The sequence below is a fragment of the Daucus carota genome, chromosome 2 (genome assembly GCF_001625215.2).
Source record: "Daucus carota subsp. sativus chromosome 2, DH1 v3.0, whole genome shotgun sequence".
Classification (NCBI taxonomy): domain Eukaryota; kingdom Viridiplantae; phylum Streptophyta; class Magnoliopsida; order Apiales; family Apiaceae; genus Daucus; species Daucus carota.
The window spans coordinates 45,401,359-45,417,237 of record NC_030382.2 but is presented as its reverse complement, the minus strand read 5'-3'; the positions used below and the strand labels follow the sequence as shown (position 1 = coordinate 45,417,237).

The 15,879-nt window shown below is 36.7% G+C and overlaps 2 protein-coding genes across 2 annotated transcripts; both read left to right on the top strand.

Annotated features, from left to right (window-relative positions):
- The first annotated feature begins 929 nt into the window (after positions 1 to 929).
- LOC108205969 (uncharacterized) lies at positions 930 to 4,599 on the top strand. The gene is made up of 2 exons (XM_017376106.2): positions 930 to 1,657; positions 3,089 to 4,599. Exon 1 carries the CDS (start codon positions 1,034 to 1,036, stop codon positions 1,511 to 1,513), a length of 480 nt encoding a protein of 159 aa, XP_017231595.1. The 5' UTR covers positions 930 to 1,033; the 3' UTR covers positions 1,514 to 1,657; positions 3,089 to 4,599.
- On the top strand, positions 4,161 to 9,371 carry LOC108205968 (uncharacterized). Its single transcript, XM_017376105.2, has 2 exons — positions 4,161 to 4,301; positions 4,810 to 9,371. Exon 2 carries the CDS (start codon positions 7,635 to 7,637, stop codon positions 8,643 to 8,645), a length of 1,011 nt encoding a protein of 336 aa, XP_017231594.1. The 5' UTR covers positions 4,161 to 4,301; positions 4,810 to 7,634; the 3' UTR covers positions 8,646 to 9,371.
- The last annotated feature ends 6,508 nt before the right edge of the window (positions 9,372 to 15,879 follow it).

Here is a 15,879-nt window from a genome sequence, read left to right as displayed (position 1 = left end):
GGTGTGGTCCATCACCTCTCAAAACTAATTCATCCAGCTTTTGAATTTGGACCAAATGCTGAGAACTTGCACAGCTGAATTTGACATGAGATTTTATACAAAGACTAAGTTTGATGTGGTGTTTACATGTCACAAAATTGGTAACCGGAATCAAATGGTATAGATGTTTATTAGTAATTTTTATGGCTAGGATATTCAATTTGACTATAATTTATTAAACAGAGTTTAGGTATTAATCATATCACTAATATAAATCTATGACACTTTAATAAAATCTCGAATTAAAGATTTAGGTAGACTTTATAATTATTGGTAAATATAAAATATTAATGATATTATAAAAAATTAAAACAAAGTCTATAAGCTGTTACTCCATAAACATAAATAATAATTCTTTTATAAATATTATCATTAACAATATTCTTTATTCATGAATCGCCTTGGTATATGCTTAGTTTCCGAATTCACAAATACGAGTAAATTTTTATAATTATTTGTCAACAATATCAAAAATTAATGTCATTAATATACATATCATATATAAAAGTAATAAATATATATTTGTATATTCATTTCAGATTATTTGATTAATTAATGGATGAGATATAAAATACGGGTAATGCTACGTACCCAAAATTTGTTCCCAAAATTGGACAGTTGATCTGCATCTCATTATTACGAATGTGAGAGCAACCAATCATACAATACTATTTGAATTTGGGAAAAAAAAATTTAAAAACAGATTTGAGCACATAACATTTTTCATAAAATATATATCCGAATGTTTTGCAATTATATTGAATCTCATTTATTAAATTCGATTATAAATTTCTATCAAATCCGATCGGAGCCGGTCCATTAATACACCCTGCGATAGTAGTACGTTATAGTATTTTCTTGAATTTCATCTCAGATGATTTTAATTAGAACCCGATATTTATTACTCACACAATCTTTATATTCACACCAGAACAGTAATTAAAACCTTCTGTATCAAGAAAACAGGCAACAGAGAGAGAGAGGGGGATTGAACATGGAGATGAATGAAGACAACAATGCAACAGCATCAATCTCAAACCTAATAGCATCTCTAGAACAAGCGACCCAAATGGCCAAACAGCTTCAAATCACTTCAAACCCTTCCCATCTTGTCCAAATCTACTCTTCTCTCCAATCCACAAACACCCATCTTTCTTCCTTCCTCTCCTCTCACAACCCTTCTCCAATCATTCCCTCTCCAGCTTCTGCCACAGCCACCACTCAGAATCTGCAGTCTGATGAGCCCATGGAAGGGGCTGAAGATGATGAGGTTGAAGAAGCTGAACAAAACCCAACAATTGAGAGAGTGGAGGAGAGGTTTAAAGATTGTTTTATTGGGAATAAGAGGTTGAAGAGGCAGCTTTCTCCGGCCTCGGCGGAGCAGAGGGTGTATGAGTGTGGTGGGAGGGTGGAGTTTGATCCTTATGGGACAAAGATCAGAGCTTTGGATCTTATTTATCAGTTTCATAGTTGAATTTAGATGTTAGGTGTTTTTTATTAGTTAGTCATGTGGGAGATGGTTTTGTTTGTGTAGTAGAGTTTTGTCATGTATGAGGATCATGTTATGCTGCCTAGTGACAAAGGCGTAATCGTGTCAACAATGTTGTGGCGGTTTCAGGTTCGATCCTTGTTCTCTTGTAGAAGAAGAGATTTTGTATATTAAATTTTCATAAATTGAAGTTTCTTGATTAGTACATTTCGATATTTTTTTGGTTTGTTTGTTTTAATGGGAATTTTGAGAGGTGTATGTATGGCTAGATAAAGATTGAGTTTTTATCAGTATTTGTGTGTTTACTTTGAATTTGAAGAATTGCATTGTGCAGGAATAATACAATGGAGTAAGTTTAGTCTTTTGATAATCTTAAGTCAGGTGCAATGAATTCCAGTTATATATACAATAAAAATGCTAAATGTTTCATGTTTTGATTGAACTTCTGAAAGAAAATTAATGAAGTATCATAAACATCAAGTTGTACCGAGTTTGATGCATTGTACACTGTTACAAGTGTTACTTGATATATAGAATGTGTCGAAACATAATTATGCAGATATGGAAAAATGATATATGTGGCAAGAGGAACACATATCTTTTCACTATGTCAAGTTCCCTGATGATAGAGTAGCACCTGTTTTTAATTCTAATTAGTTAATTGAACCCCGAGTAGTTATTGGAATGTAATTTATCCTGTAAATGGTACTCTATTGTAGAGGATAATGTGCTCTTGTGCTTTTGTAGCTTATGAATGCTATTCACGTTATGTATAGACGACGGCTATGAGTCTGTATATTAACCATTATTGCCTTAAGAAGCTCGCTAAACAATAGTAAGATTAAGAGGGTACTTGTAATATGCATGTTAAAAAGAGCTGTGTGCTGTTCTTCACATTTACAGACTATGCAAACTCATAATATCTCATTACCAGAAGCAGGATTTCTGGCTGCATGAATACAAAGAAAAATGTGAAGATCAAAAGTATTTGTTGCAAAATCTTCTTTATTGTGGCCTTGTCTCACATCCAGTTTTATGTAAAACATCTCCTATCATTAGTTATTTATATTTCGGAAAAAACATACCAATTGGAAAGGTTATCAAATTTAATCAAATATAACATTTTGGTTGACAAAGAAGTCCTGATAAATAACTTTGTTCTATATTAATGAAAAACTATCTTTAGCATATTATTTATACAATATATCATTATTAGCATCCCTTCTTTTCCCTTTAATTTTTTTCACGATATTTAATTCAATTCCTAAGATTCCCTCCCCATCTCTCTGTCTCACCGTACGAGCATTGCGATCCATGTAGGTAGCATACCTTACTGCTCCTCCAAGTAGTGCATTACGGTCCATGTAGGTAACAGAGTATGTCCAAGAACTTATTCATTTGAAAGTGTATCATGAAAACCGATAAAGTCCAACAAGCCAGGACTTGAGTCTCCTATCCCTTCCTCTAAATTTTTTATGTCTCCTATCCCTTCCTCAAAATTAGATTCGGAAAAGTATGTGTTTATTGGCTGCGGAATAACTTGGTTCACCGTGTTATCAGGAAGGGAAGGCGGTTGTTGAACAGCACCCTCATATGCTTCAGGAACTGAAGGTGGCACAATAATCGGATGGACAGGATCTGAGTCTAGATTCCAAAAATAATCGGATGGAAATGATGCAAGAAGATTTTGATGGTCCGAGATATTGTTAATTGGCATAGTAGATACATCCGATGTCTCATTCCATCCCGTCTCTGATACTAAAGGTGGCAATAGATTTTGTTGGTTCAGGACATTGGCACTATGGTTTGAAGAGTTGGAGTCTGGATATAAGCTCCATGGTATGTCAGATGGTAATGGTGGGAGAGAATCTTCTTGGTTGCTGAGATTGTTGTTGATTAGACAAGAAGCCATATTTGAATTCGGATTTGATGGTGCTGATAATGAAGGTAGAGGATTTACTGTATGATTGTTTGGGAGAATCTTCTTGATTAACTCCCAATCAGCATTCTCAAGTATCTCCCATGGCAATGAGTGAAGACAATTTTGTTGCTCCAAGTATGTGCCTGTGTGCCCATTTTCAGTCTCATTTGTTCCATATGTTTCCTGTTGAGGGTTGAAAGTGATTAGATCATCCTCAATATTTCTCGCCAGTTGTTGCCAAGAAATGTGTTCATTCTCGCTAGTTTTTAATTGTTGCCAAGAATTTTCAACTTGAAATTCTGGGAAAGAAGGGAATGAAGAATCTCCAAAATGATCTTCAGTATTGGAACCTGGTAGTGGCGGCAACGAAGAATCTTGAAAATAATTTTCAATATTAGAACATGTGAGTGGTGGTAATGCAGACTCTTGAAGATTAAAATCATTCCTCTTTGCTGAATAATTTTCCGCAGGAACAATTTCAGATCTGTCGGAACCGCCAAGAAATAGTGATTTTCCATCACTAGCAATCCTAAGTCCTATAAATGCACTATTACTTGTGCTTGAACTTGATGTAGCATGATCATCAGGAGTGTTACTAGTTGGCCTTCTATTCAAGATGCTCAACAACTTGTTTCTTTTATCATCACAATAACCTCGAACGTTTGTATTTACCTCGGTCATTTGGTTATACTGAGTCGGCACATTTCCAGTGTTCATACTCAAAGATGATACATCAAAAGATGAATAAGAGGGTGGTGCTAGGCGGACTCTGGAGTTACCAATTGCTGAGCATTGTCCATAGAGCGAAGAATGACTTGAAGAAGACATGGAATAAAAGTTTCTCGATGCAAGGTGAGAAGAGCCTGAAAAATGATGTCGAGGAGTTCCCAGTAAAGATTCATATGCATATGGTACCCTAGTACAGTTTGCTTCTGTGTTTGGTCCCCAGTAGTACTTGTCCATTCCCTCTTGAACTTTTTTCAAGCAGATTCTATATTTCTGCACAATACGGGTTAACATGAGTCATCTTCGTGAAAGTATTTGTAACAATTTCAGCTTAAAGTCGAAAATGGCTCATGTTCGCATCTTTTATTACGAACATAACTATAGGAGGTAATACTATTCCATAAAGGCAGGAATTATTATGGGATGTGTTATTGCTTTTGATATGAGATTACTGAGCATGTTTGTCAATTTTCTCTTAAAATGTTAATATATGATGAGATATTAATATTGCAGATTTCCTTGTCTTAAATGTTATACATGCATCATTTTTACCACTCGTGCCTAATATCTTTAAGGAAATTAAATGAAGTCTTAAATTTCTTCCTGTCTATGCTCTAATCATCTACTATTGCAGTAACGAAGATGAAGAAGAAGTACCTGCAAATGGCTGGCAACGTTTTCCCTGGTAAGTCCCGGGACATTCATCACCTCTACTATTTTCTTCGGAAAGGCTCCTGTACGCACGTATGATTAGACAACTGAAATTTGATTGTTCGGAGTATATGCACGAATGAAACAAAAATAATCAGTGAAAACTTACTATCATGACCTATTTGTTCTATGGCATCCAAGAACTTCTGATGCATTTCGGTTGTCCAAATAAGCCTTCTTTTCTTCGGAACATGAGAATCATCTTGATCACCACTGGTATCTGGTTCGCTAGAGCTCTCTTTATGATCTTTTCCTTTTCCATTCTTAGTTGTCTGATTTGTTTCATCGCGTAAGAATGCATCTGTTTTATTACTCGACTCCCTTGTGACATGATCAGCATCTGCCTCATCTCCGCCTTTCTCGTAAAGCTCCTGGATTTCCTTCTCCATACTCAAACCTTGCGAAAAATACCATGTCAATTCACGTGTGAGTATAAACTGAAAGGATATTTACCTGCATGAACATACACAAATACATATGTGACCAATAGAGTATTTAGATCATATAAACCTTCAAAAGTGCAATCTGGATAAAAGCTGAAGTATGCATAACCAGATAGAGATTTACTGATTTCCTGATGAAATGTAAACTTTGTTCGGACAAACTACACTATAGACGAACAAAACTAAATCTCTACGAGAAATAGAGAAATGACGAAGAAACTACCTCCGTAAAAGGTTGAGACTTTAATTTATAGATATCCGCAACTCCTCCTCCTCGCTCTTGAATAATAAAATAAAATAAAAATTAAATGAAATTATAGATTGTAGAAAAAGCGTAATAATATAATATATACGAGTTTATTATTATTTCCAAAAAAATCATCAAAAAGGCATATGATGAGGTAAGTTCACTTCTGATGTAGTTAATTGGACGAAATTATGAAAATGCTGTCTAATGTCTGGAGTGTATAGGGTGTTAAATAAATATTGATTAATTGTTTTCAGATAATCTTCTACAATAAAACCTTAATTAAACCCCTTTAAGGAAACTTATGAATAGTTTTAAGAGCATCGTTCTTTAGATAACAAGTCTGGTCTCTGAAACAAAACAGCAAGTCCAACCTTCATTCCTCTCTAGTGCAGTAATGAGAACTGGGCTAAACATTTTGTTGAATCAGCGGAAAACTCAAAAAATACATGTTAAGATGTTGATGAGTCGAACTCAAACATGTTAAATTACGAGTTCCGTAAGGTGTTAGGAGGATGATTTACTGAGATTATACTTATATATAACATGTGAAAGATTTATCGCCTCTTCTATCATTACAAACTCGAAAATTATACAGAACCATAGAAAGATGTGATCGGTTCTCAAAGTCCATTTTCGGGTTAAGAGTAGATCATGGTCATTCATGTTTGGGCATAATTTTTTTTTTCTTTTCGTGTTCATAATAAATTTATAATGAGAATATTAGGATTTTTAGATATTAATAAAGCAAGCAAGAGTCAAACTCGATTCTCCCATCAGTCTGAACTCTACAGTCATGATAAGTGATCAGTTCTCCCAGAATAATCCGATTATTTCAAAACCTTGCTTCCGTTTAGTCGATGACTTGCATACAGTGATGCTAGTTGTTAACTACCTCGTCATCACCATGTTCTTATTTATATTCAACTTCATTAACGTTAATAATTAGTTACTTGCTAGTACAAATGTTCAAGTGTTTGGCTTCAAGTTTTGCCACACACACACACAATTTACAATTTACAATTCACACACGCTGGTCTAATTGTTTTTCATGCCTTGAAGTGGTCTGGAAAGTATGTCTTGCTTGACCAAGCCGTAATAAAATACCTAATACCACGTTCTGCAATTAGTGAGCTTCCTACCAAATTAACACAGACTATATTATATATCACACACATTTGTTTTGATGATCAGCAATTAATCAACTAAGCATCACGATCTCACATCATTGAGCTTTGCTTAATCCACCAACCAACATACCAATTTGACGCAGCACTTATAACTCTATCTTAGGACAAGTAATTAGCTAGCCAGTTCAGTTTAAAATCTCTGTACAAGCAGATATGTTTATGCATAAGCACACATGTATAACTGTTAAGCCTCGCGGCACCATTTTTTACTCTTTCGTATAGTGTGACATTGTCCGGTTTGAATTAAATAATTAAATTTTGCCACATCAATATAATTCAATTTTATCTTCTCGATATGAACTTGGATTGAATATCCTGCAATAACACTACGTTTGTTACTCAGACTCTGCTAGAAGCGTCCAACGTAGATTCATGTCTGAGTGTCGGACTCGACAATATTTTTAAAAATATACATATTTTTGACTTAAAATAAATATTCATGTTCAGAGTTCCAAGTGTCGGGTATTCGAGTGAAAATGAAGAATCTGACTAACTATGGTATAACATAAAACACAGCGGTGTCAAACAGAAATCATAGACAATCAAGGCTGGTTAAGGAGCTGGTCAATCTTAATTCAAATCTTCTTCCCGACACCCACACAATGTCCATGCAAAACAAAGATCAAATCAAAATCTTGTCCCCCATTTTATATCACAATATACTCATTCACCCTCCATACTTGTGCGGCTCTTTTGTATTTTTCTTCCACATCCATTGTTTCTCATAACCAAGAACCTACCTTCTCCTTTCTCGATTTCCCTTCCTCACAACAATATATATCCACATCTTCACCTTCACCCTGTATTACATTACCTTCAACTCATCTCCACACCATAACCTCTTTCACAAAATTTTAAGTACATAATTATGGCCTCTGCTCAACTGGTACCAATGGGTCAGAAACCGAAAATGCTTAAAGATTTTCTTGCAGACAATTCACATTCAAAAAGGGTATCATTTTTCGAAGATAACTTGAACATGACATTTTCCAACAAGGCATTCTCCAAATTTCTCATCAAATACCTCCCTTTCACCTCGAATATTAAGCCTCCGTCTATCCTGCCAAGAAGCATTACAAGGAGACTTTCTAAATCAAGGGCAGTGCAGCCGAAACTGAATGCTAAAGATTTGGCTGTTAAGGTTAAAGTTAAGGACATCCTACGATGGAGATCATTCCGGGACTTGGCTGCAGAGCAATCTACACCGCTGGATTTCTCATCATCTCCGCAACATTGTACAACTGTTACAACCACAACGGGATCTACTAGTACCAGAAGTAGTAGCGGCAGGTCTAGCTGGTGTGATAGCGATTTTACTGCGGAAGATTTACCGTCATGGTGCAGTAATTCAATCGAGCAATTAGGTGAAAATGTATGTGATGAGGATAAAGAACAAAACAGTCCTGTGTGTGTTCTTGATTACGCGTCTCAAGAAGACAAGGATTCGTTTTCATATTTTCATCAGACTCCTGCCAGGAGCCAAACGAGAACCGAGCTGTCTGCAAACAAAATTATTACTGATGAAGAGGAGGCAATGCAGCTTCTAAATGTAGTTAAAACAAGCATGTCTAGCTCAGCCGAATGTCTGGAAATCGACGAGGAGTTTCTTCTGTTGGATTTCTTTATGCAACAACTGAGCGACGACAAAAAGGGCGGTGATGAATTAATAGAAGTAGCGAAAGAATGGATCAGAGGAGAAAACGATGGATGCTTGGAGTGGAGTACAGTAGGTAAAAAAGAGTTTAGCATCAAAGACATGGAGAGAGGAGTCAAATGGGATAAATTCGATGAAGATCAGAAAGAATTGGGCCTGGAACTCGAGAATCAGATGTTGAATCAGCTGGTGGATGAGCTTTTATCTGATCTTCTTCATTTATAGAAGCAAGAAAAGGCCTGATAGTACATACAAACATACAGTAGAGTAACAATGAGAAAGAAAAACATTCAACATTTGCACAGAAAAGACACAGTAGATGAATTGATTCAATTAGGTTCGAGTCACTTGTCACTTGTTAGCAAGCATTGAACATGATCTCCAAGAAGTTGTTCTTGTGCAGATCTTTTTATACATAAAGGTCGTGTTTGTCCCAATATACAAGTAGGCCACATAATATCCCCTTTTTTCCATATGTGTTTGGTGTATGTTCAATATTGCGCAAAACTGATTTGCGCAAGCATAATGTACCTCAAGGCTCATGATACATCATATCGTGGTTCACTACTGAGCATCTGAGTTCTGATTTGGGATTGCATGCTGCAAGTTCCTTGAATGAAGCTGGAATCATTAATATTACGGGTTCAGCAAATTTTACATAATGTCTTACATGCCCAATTTAGCCAACGTTGGAGATGCTCTTAGACGGTGTATGTTTGAATATAGTTCATTGGGGAAAAAAAAATTCGAGTATAACTAGGAGAACTTGTTAGGACAGAGACTCAGGGAGGCCTCTGCCCTTCATTTTCTCTTTGACCCTGTGTAACAAAAGTCTGAACTCTTACCATCAGTATGAAACATGAAAAAGGGCAGAATTCATTTTCACTGTGTATCATTTCATTACTTCTTCTTATATGCAAGTCCAATTTACGAGTGTGCCGGTGACTGAATATATAGGCCTATTTGAGAATTAATAGCTGAATTAGATATTTTGGTTAGACAATTAAAATAGATGTTTTGACTAGCAGATTGAATTAACAATTTGTTGCAGATTTGTTTGTTAAATAGCTGTTTAATTAGTTTTTTGTGACACATATCAAATCTTTTTGAAAATTAGCTTTCAATTTGAAATAGTGAAACCTTTAAAACACCCCAAAACTCTGATTTTACCCGAAATCTCTAACTTCCAAGCACGATCATATTGAATTGAACTTGGTAGTCTTATAGATGAAGCTTCGATGATAAATTTAAAGTGCCAGTGAGGTCGAGGAAGGTTGGATTAAGAAAAGCCGGATATCCCTATTCCCTGGTAAATGTTTGTCCGGTAACAAACTCCCGATATTAGTATTATGTCTTTCAGCCATGAAATATCAATTGAGGCAACCCTTGAACAAAACATTGATTTCAAGTTCCTTTTTTAAAGTAATTGAAGACTTTTGTGTGGAAGTAGCTGGCAATTGGTGGTACTCGGTTGGTCTGTTCTTATCTCGTAACTAAATCTGATGACTATGCTGCCGTGTTATTCGTGTTATATCAACTCAAAAGAGCGAAGAGCCGGCTGCTGCATCATCAGGTTTCTAGTGATTTAGCATAGCTTCTTATTTACGCTTCGGGTTAATATTCTAATATTAAATCAAAAAACTGTTAAATTTAATATTAGAATATTAACCCGAAGCGTAAATAAGAAACGGTTAAATTTAATAATTATAAGTTAAAAAGGGCAGCTGCTAATTGCTATATGTTGTCTAATGTTATTTTTAAAATATTGATTTTTTAGTTGGAAAATATAAAAAAGATAATAATTTTAGTTGAAAAGGATAATTGGTTATATAAGTAAACCTATAATTCGGCCCACCGACCAAACTTTTAATATTTCAGATTTAATAATATAGTACAAATATTGATTTATCAATATATTAAATAGAGTTTTATTCGATTTGTATTTAACATAGTTAAAATATTATTAAAAAATAATCGATAAATTAATATCTGAATCACAAATTTTGATATCAATAAAATAATAACAATACATATTTAACCTCGATTTATTATAATTTCAATAAATTTATAGGTCCGACTGTGCATCCTGATCTTATCACATATTTTTGGTAATTCATATTTATAGCTTTGATTTAATGCGCAAACAAAATAGAAAGTCGGTCTACAACTAATAAATACAAAATCCTCTTTTTCTGGTACTAATGTGTACAAAAGGGGCCCAATGGGTCCCAATCAGATATCACTTCACATCTCTACGAGAAAATACCAACAAAAAACACGCGGAGAGGCCTCAAGTAACGTATTCCCAAACGTTGTTTCAAACTCTCTTAAATTCTATCCTTTTTCAATGTTCACATGCAAACACCCAAGATCCCCACTTGATCACATATAATCTGTGTGTATGTATACAATAATACTAGATTGAAGTTGCTGGGACAGAAAATTAAGGAAAAAATATTATGAAGGACCAAGAACAAGCTAGGTTACTGTTTGGTCTCTCACTTTTGGACAGACCCAAATGGCAACAATTTCTTATTTGCTCTTCTGGGTTTTTCTTTGGTTATCTTGTTAATGGGGTGTTAGAAAATGGAAAGTTTAAAGCATATTTTTTAATATGTTCTTGATGTAATTTCCGGGACATTTTCTTAGTGAAATCCATTGAGAAATAGAGTTGAATACAGTGGCTTGAAAGAGCTTGAAATGAGAATGTGATTCATTTAATCTGGACAAATGAATCTGGTCAGTATATCTGACAGATACAGATTCATTGAATCTGGACAAATGAATCTGGTCGGTATATCTGACAGATACAGATTCATTGAACCTGGACAAATGAATCTGGTCCGAATGTCTGACAGATACAGATTCATTGAACCTGGACAAATGAATCTGGTCAGAATGTTTGACAGATACAGATTCATTGAACCTGGACAAATGAATCTGGTCAGAATGTCTGACAGATACAGATTCATTGAACCTGGACAGATGAATCTGGACGGTGTGTTGGTGCCTTGGCCTCACTATAAATAGTGAGCCTCGACACTTGAGTTGTAGCACGGGAAAAACACAAACACCATTCTCATTCTTCTCTCTTACACTCTCACCATCTACTCCGATATATACACATATACATACTGTTCTCGGGCGAACTGAGGTGTTGATCGCTGTTGATCGTACTCGTGTCTGTGAGCGGTTCGGTCTGTGCTGTTTTATCCTGGGAGCGATATTGCGACTACCCATCACAGCGTAGTGGGGCAATAATCACTTCAAGAACAGTCTAGTCTTCATCGAAGGGCTAGGCGACTCAGCTGTTCTGTATACTAATTCTAGCGACGGTGTAAGGTGCGCCTTTCTCTTCTTTTCTTGTAATTTATCAGTCACTGATTATTGTATATACGATCTTCGTGCATGCTATATTGTTGTGGTTTCGTTGGCCTACACTTGTTTATATAATATAACTGCTCTATACATTGTTGCTGTGATTTTCACTGTGACTCCCAACAATCTTGAAGTGATTATCTGTTATATTGTGTAGTAAGCAAGATGGTTAATGAGATTGCGGATTCTGTTGTTGGTGGTGGTGCTGGTTCTGGGTCTGGTGTTACTAGTAACATCGATTGGACTACGTATCGTTTTCCACAGCCCATTGATTTATCAGGTATTCCTGATAAATTCGGTGGGGGAGTTTCTTTTTCTCGTTGGCAGAAAAAGATGAAACTGTGGCTTACGGTTAAGGGTCTATGGCCGGTGTTGCAGTATGAGAAACCAGTTGTGGTACAGGAAAAGGCTGAAACCCTTAAGGCCTATGCTATGTGGGAGGAAAAGGATGGGGTGGCTAGGGCTGCTATTCTAGCAGCCTTAACGAACACTCTGTTCGATGTTTACTCATCTGACTCCTACACTGCTAAGACCTTGTGGGAGAAACTTGATCAGACACACAATACTGACTCGCAAGGGTTGGAAAAGTATTCTGTGGCTAAGTTCCTGGACTTCAAACTGGTGGATACAAAATCCATGACTGAGCAGGTGCATGAGTTTGAGACGTTGGTGCATGCTTTGAAGGAGTCCGGAATGGACCTTCCTGAAAAGTTTTTGGTTATGTCTGTGATTGAAAAACTCCCTAAGTCTTGGGAAGAGTTTGCACTCTCCCTGAAAAGGCAGAAGGGAGAGATCACTTGGACTAGCCTGATGCTGGATATCTCTGTGCAGGAGCAGCACAAGTCCAAACAGGGACATGTGATGCCAACTGAATCTGGTAGCTCGAAGGTCAATGTAGTGACTGTGGGACAGAAAAGAAAGTCTGTCGCTAAGAAGGTGAACACTAAGCCCAAAACTGACAAGGGCAAGGCTAAGAAATCAAAGGCCAACAAACCATGTTGGTCTTGTGGACAGGTTGGTCATTGGAGTAAGGACTGTCCTGTAAAGAAAGCAAAGAAAGCTGAGGTGGTAGCACAAGCAAATACTGTGCTTGGAACCACTGATGGGCCTGTGCTTAACATGGTTGTTGGTGAGGCTGTTGCTTCTGAAACCAATGACGGGTATGTTAAGTACAACCCTGAACTATTTTCCACTTATCTGTCTAATGAGTGGTTGATTGATACGGGAGCTAATGTGCACATTTGTGCTGATATTACTCTGTTTGTATCTTATCAACAGGCTCATGGGATGACAGTGACGATGGGGAATGCTAGTGCGGCTCAAGTTCGTGGAATAGGAAACGTGGACCTGAAGTTTGCTTCAGGGCGTGTTCTATCCCTTACTAGAGTGCATCATGTTCCCGAGATTCGTAGAAATATTATTAGTGGAAGTTGTTTAGTTAAAAATGGCTTTGAACTTTCTTTAAAGTGTAATAAAGTAGTTATTACTCAGACTGGTGTGTTTTTTGGCAAGGGCTACTTGTCAGACGGCTTGTTTTTAATAAATGTGGAGCCTGTTTTAGGCGGTTTTATTAATGATATTGCTTCTCCTTCTGTTAATAATATTGAATCATCCGATTTGTGGCACTCTAGGCTTGGTCATTTAAATTTTGGTGCTCTAAAGAATATGATGAACTTAGAGTTGATTCCAAAGCATGCCATTGATAAGAAAACTAAATGTCAAGTATGTGTGACAGCTAAACTAACAAGGAAACCTTTTCATAGTGTGGTTAGGGATTCTGACTTGTTAGATTTAGTGCACTCGGACATATGTGAATTTGGTGGTGTGTTGACTAAGGAACACTGTAGATATTTCATTACCTTTATAGATGATTGTAGTAGATATTGTTATGTTTATTTTCTTAAACATAAAGATGAAGCACTTGAAAAATTCATTAGATTTAAAACTGAAGTTGAAACACAAACTGGTAAAGTACTTAAACGTTTGAGATCTGATAGAGGTGGTGAATATACGGGAAACACCTTTAATGAATTTTGCAAGAGCAATGGTATAATTCATGAGGTGACTCCACCATATACACCTGAGTCTAATGGGGTGGCAGAACGAAAGAACAGAACTTTTAAAGATATGATTAACAGTATGTTGATTAATTCGGGGTTGCCCAAGTACATGTGGGGGGAGGCTCTGAATACGGCTTGCCATATTCTGAATAGAGTCCCTCTGAAACATATGGACAAGACACCTTACGAATTATGGAAAGGCAGGAAAACTAGTCTAAAGTATCTTCGTGTGTGGGGGTGCCTTGCGAAGGTACTTGTCCCTGAACACAAGAGAAAGAAACTAGGGCCGAAAACTGTTGATTGTATCTTTCTGGGCTATCTCGAAACCACTACAGCTATGAGATTTTTAGTATTAAAATCTGACATAGATGGTATAGTGGCAAACACGATAGTTGAGTTTCGTGATGCAACATTCTTTGAGGATGTCTTCCCTATGAAGACTGGTATACCTCAAAGTTCTTCTAGTGTTGATCCTACTCACACATCTAGTTCTATTCCCGATCATGTGGAAAAGATGACAAATGTGGGGGCAGATCCTACTAGTAGCTCTACTCCTAATGAAGTTGAGGAACCTAGAAGGAGCAAGCGTGCAAAGGTAGTTAAGGACTTTGGAAGTGATTTTATCACTTACAATGTCGAGGACGAACCTTTGACTTTCCGACAAGCCATGGATTCTTCGGAATCTAGGCACTGGAAAGGCGCTGTGAAGAGTGAAATTGACTCTATTGTTTCTAACGGAACATGGGAGTTGGTTGACCTCCCTCCTGGGTGTTCTACTATAGGATGTAGGTGGATCTTCAAAAGGAAGATGAAACCAGATGGCTCAATAGATAAGTATAAAGCTAGATTGGTTGCTAAAGGTTTTAGGCAAAGAGAAGGTATTGACTACTTTGATACATACTCTCCTGTTGCAAGATTGACAACGATCCGAATGCTTGTAGCATTGGCTTCCGTACATGGTCTTATCATCCATCAAATGGATGTAAAGACAGCTTTTCTTCATGGTGATCTTGAAGAAGAGATTTATATGGATCAGCCTGAGGGATTTGTTGCATCTGGCAATGAGAGCAAAGTATGTAAGTTAGTCAAATCCATCTACGGCTTGAAACAAGCACCTAGAGACTGGCACAAAAAGTTTGATGACACTGTTTTGACTTTTGATTTTATAGTTAATGATAATGACAAGTGTGTCTACTATAAGGTTAAAGGAAATGAACATATTGTGTTGTGCTTGTATGTGGATGATATACTACTGTTTGGAACCAATATTGAGATTATTAACGAGACAAAGAATTTCTTGAAAAAACACTTTGAAATGAAGGACATGGGTGAGGCGAATGTGATTCTTGGACTCAAGTTGACTCAGTCAACTGAGGGAATAACCTTGTCACAATCTCATTATATAGAGAAATCTATACTTGAGAAGTATGGTTATTCAAATTGTAGAATTGCTAGTACACCATATGATCCTAAAGTTGCTCTTATCAAGAATGCTTCAGGTGTACCTGTGTCTCAGTTAAGATATTCTCAGATTATTGGTAGTTTGCAATATCTTGCTAATGGTACTAGACCAGATATAACATATTCTGTGTCTAAGTTAGCAAGATATACAAGCTGTCCAAACAGAACTCATTGGGATGCTCTAGATAGAGTACTTAGATATCTGAAAGGCACCATATATCTTGGGTTGCACTACAGGAGATATCCGAGTGTGCTTGAGGGATATAGTGATGCAAGTTGGATAGCTAAGAAGTCTGGTTCCAATGGAGTGACTGGATATCTGTTTACCCTTGCGGGTGGAGCAGTATCCTGGAAGTCGACTAGACAGACTATAGTAACTCGGTCTACGTTTGAGGCCGAGTTGTGTGCATTGGATGCCACGGGTACGGAGGCTGAATGGTTACATGGACTCATGTCTGTGTTACCTGTAGTAAGTCGTCCGCTACCGGCAATTTCTGTTCATTGTGATAGCCGTACAACTATCGACAAGATCAGAAGTGTCAAGTATAATGCTAAAACAA

Excerpts from the sequence above, each read along its gene's own strand:
- LOC108205969 (XM_017376106.2), top strand. The coding sequence starts at position 1,034 with ATGGAGATGAATGAAGACAACAATGCAACAGCATCAATCTCAAACCTA.
- LOC108205968 (XM_017376105.2), top strand. The coding sequence starts at position 7,635 with ATGGCCTCTGCTCAACTGGTACCAATGGGTCAGAAACCGAAAATGCTT.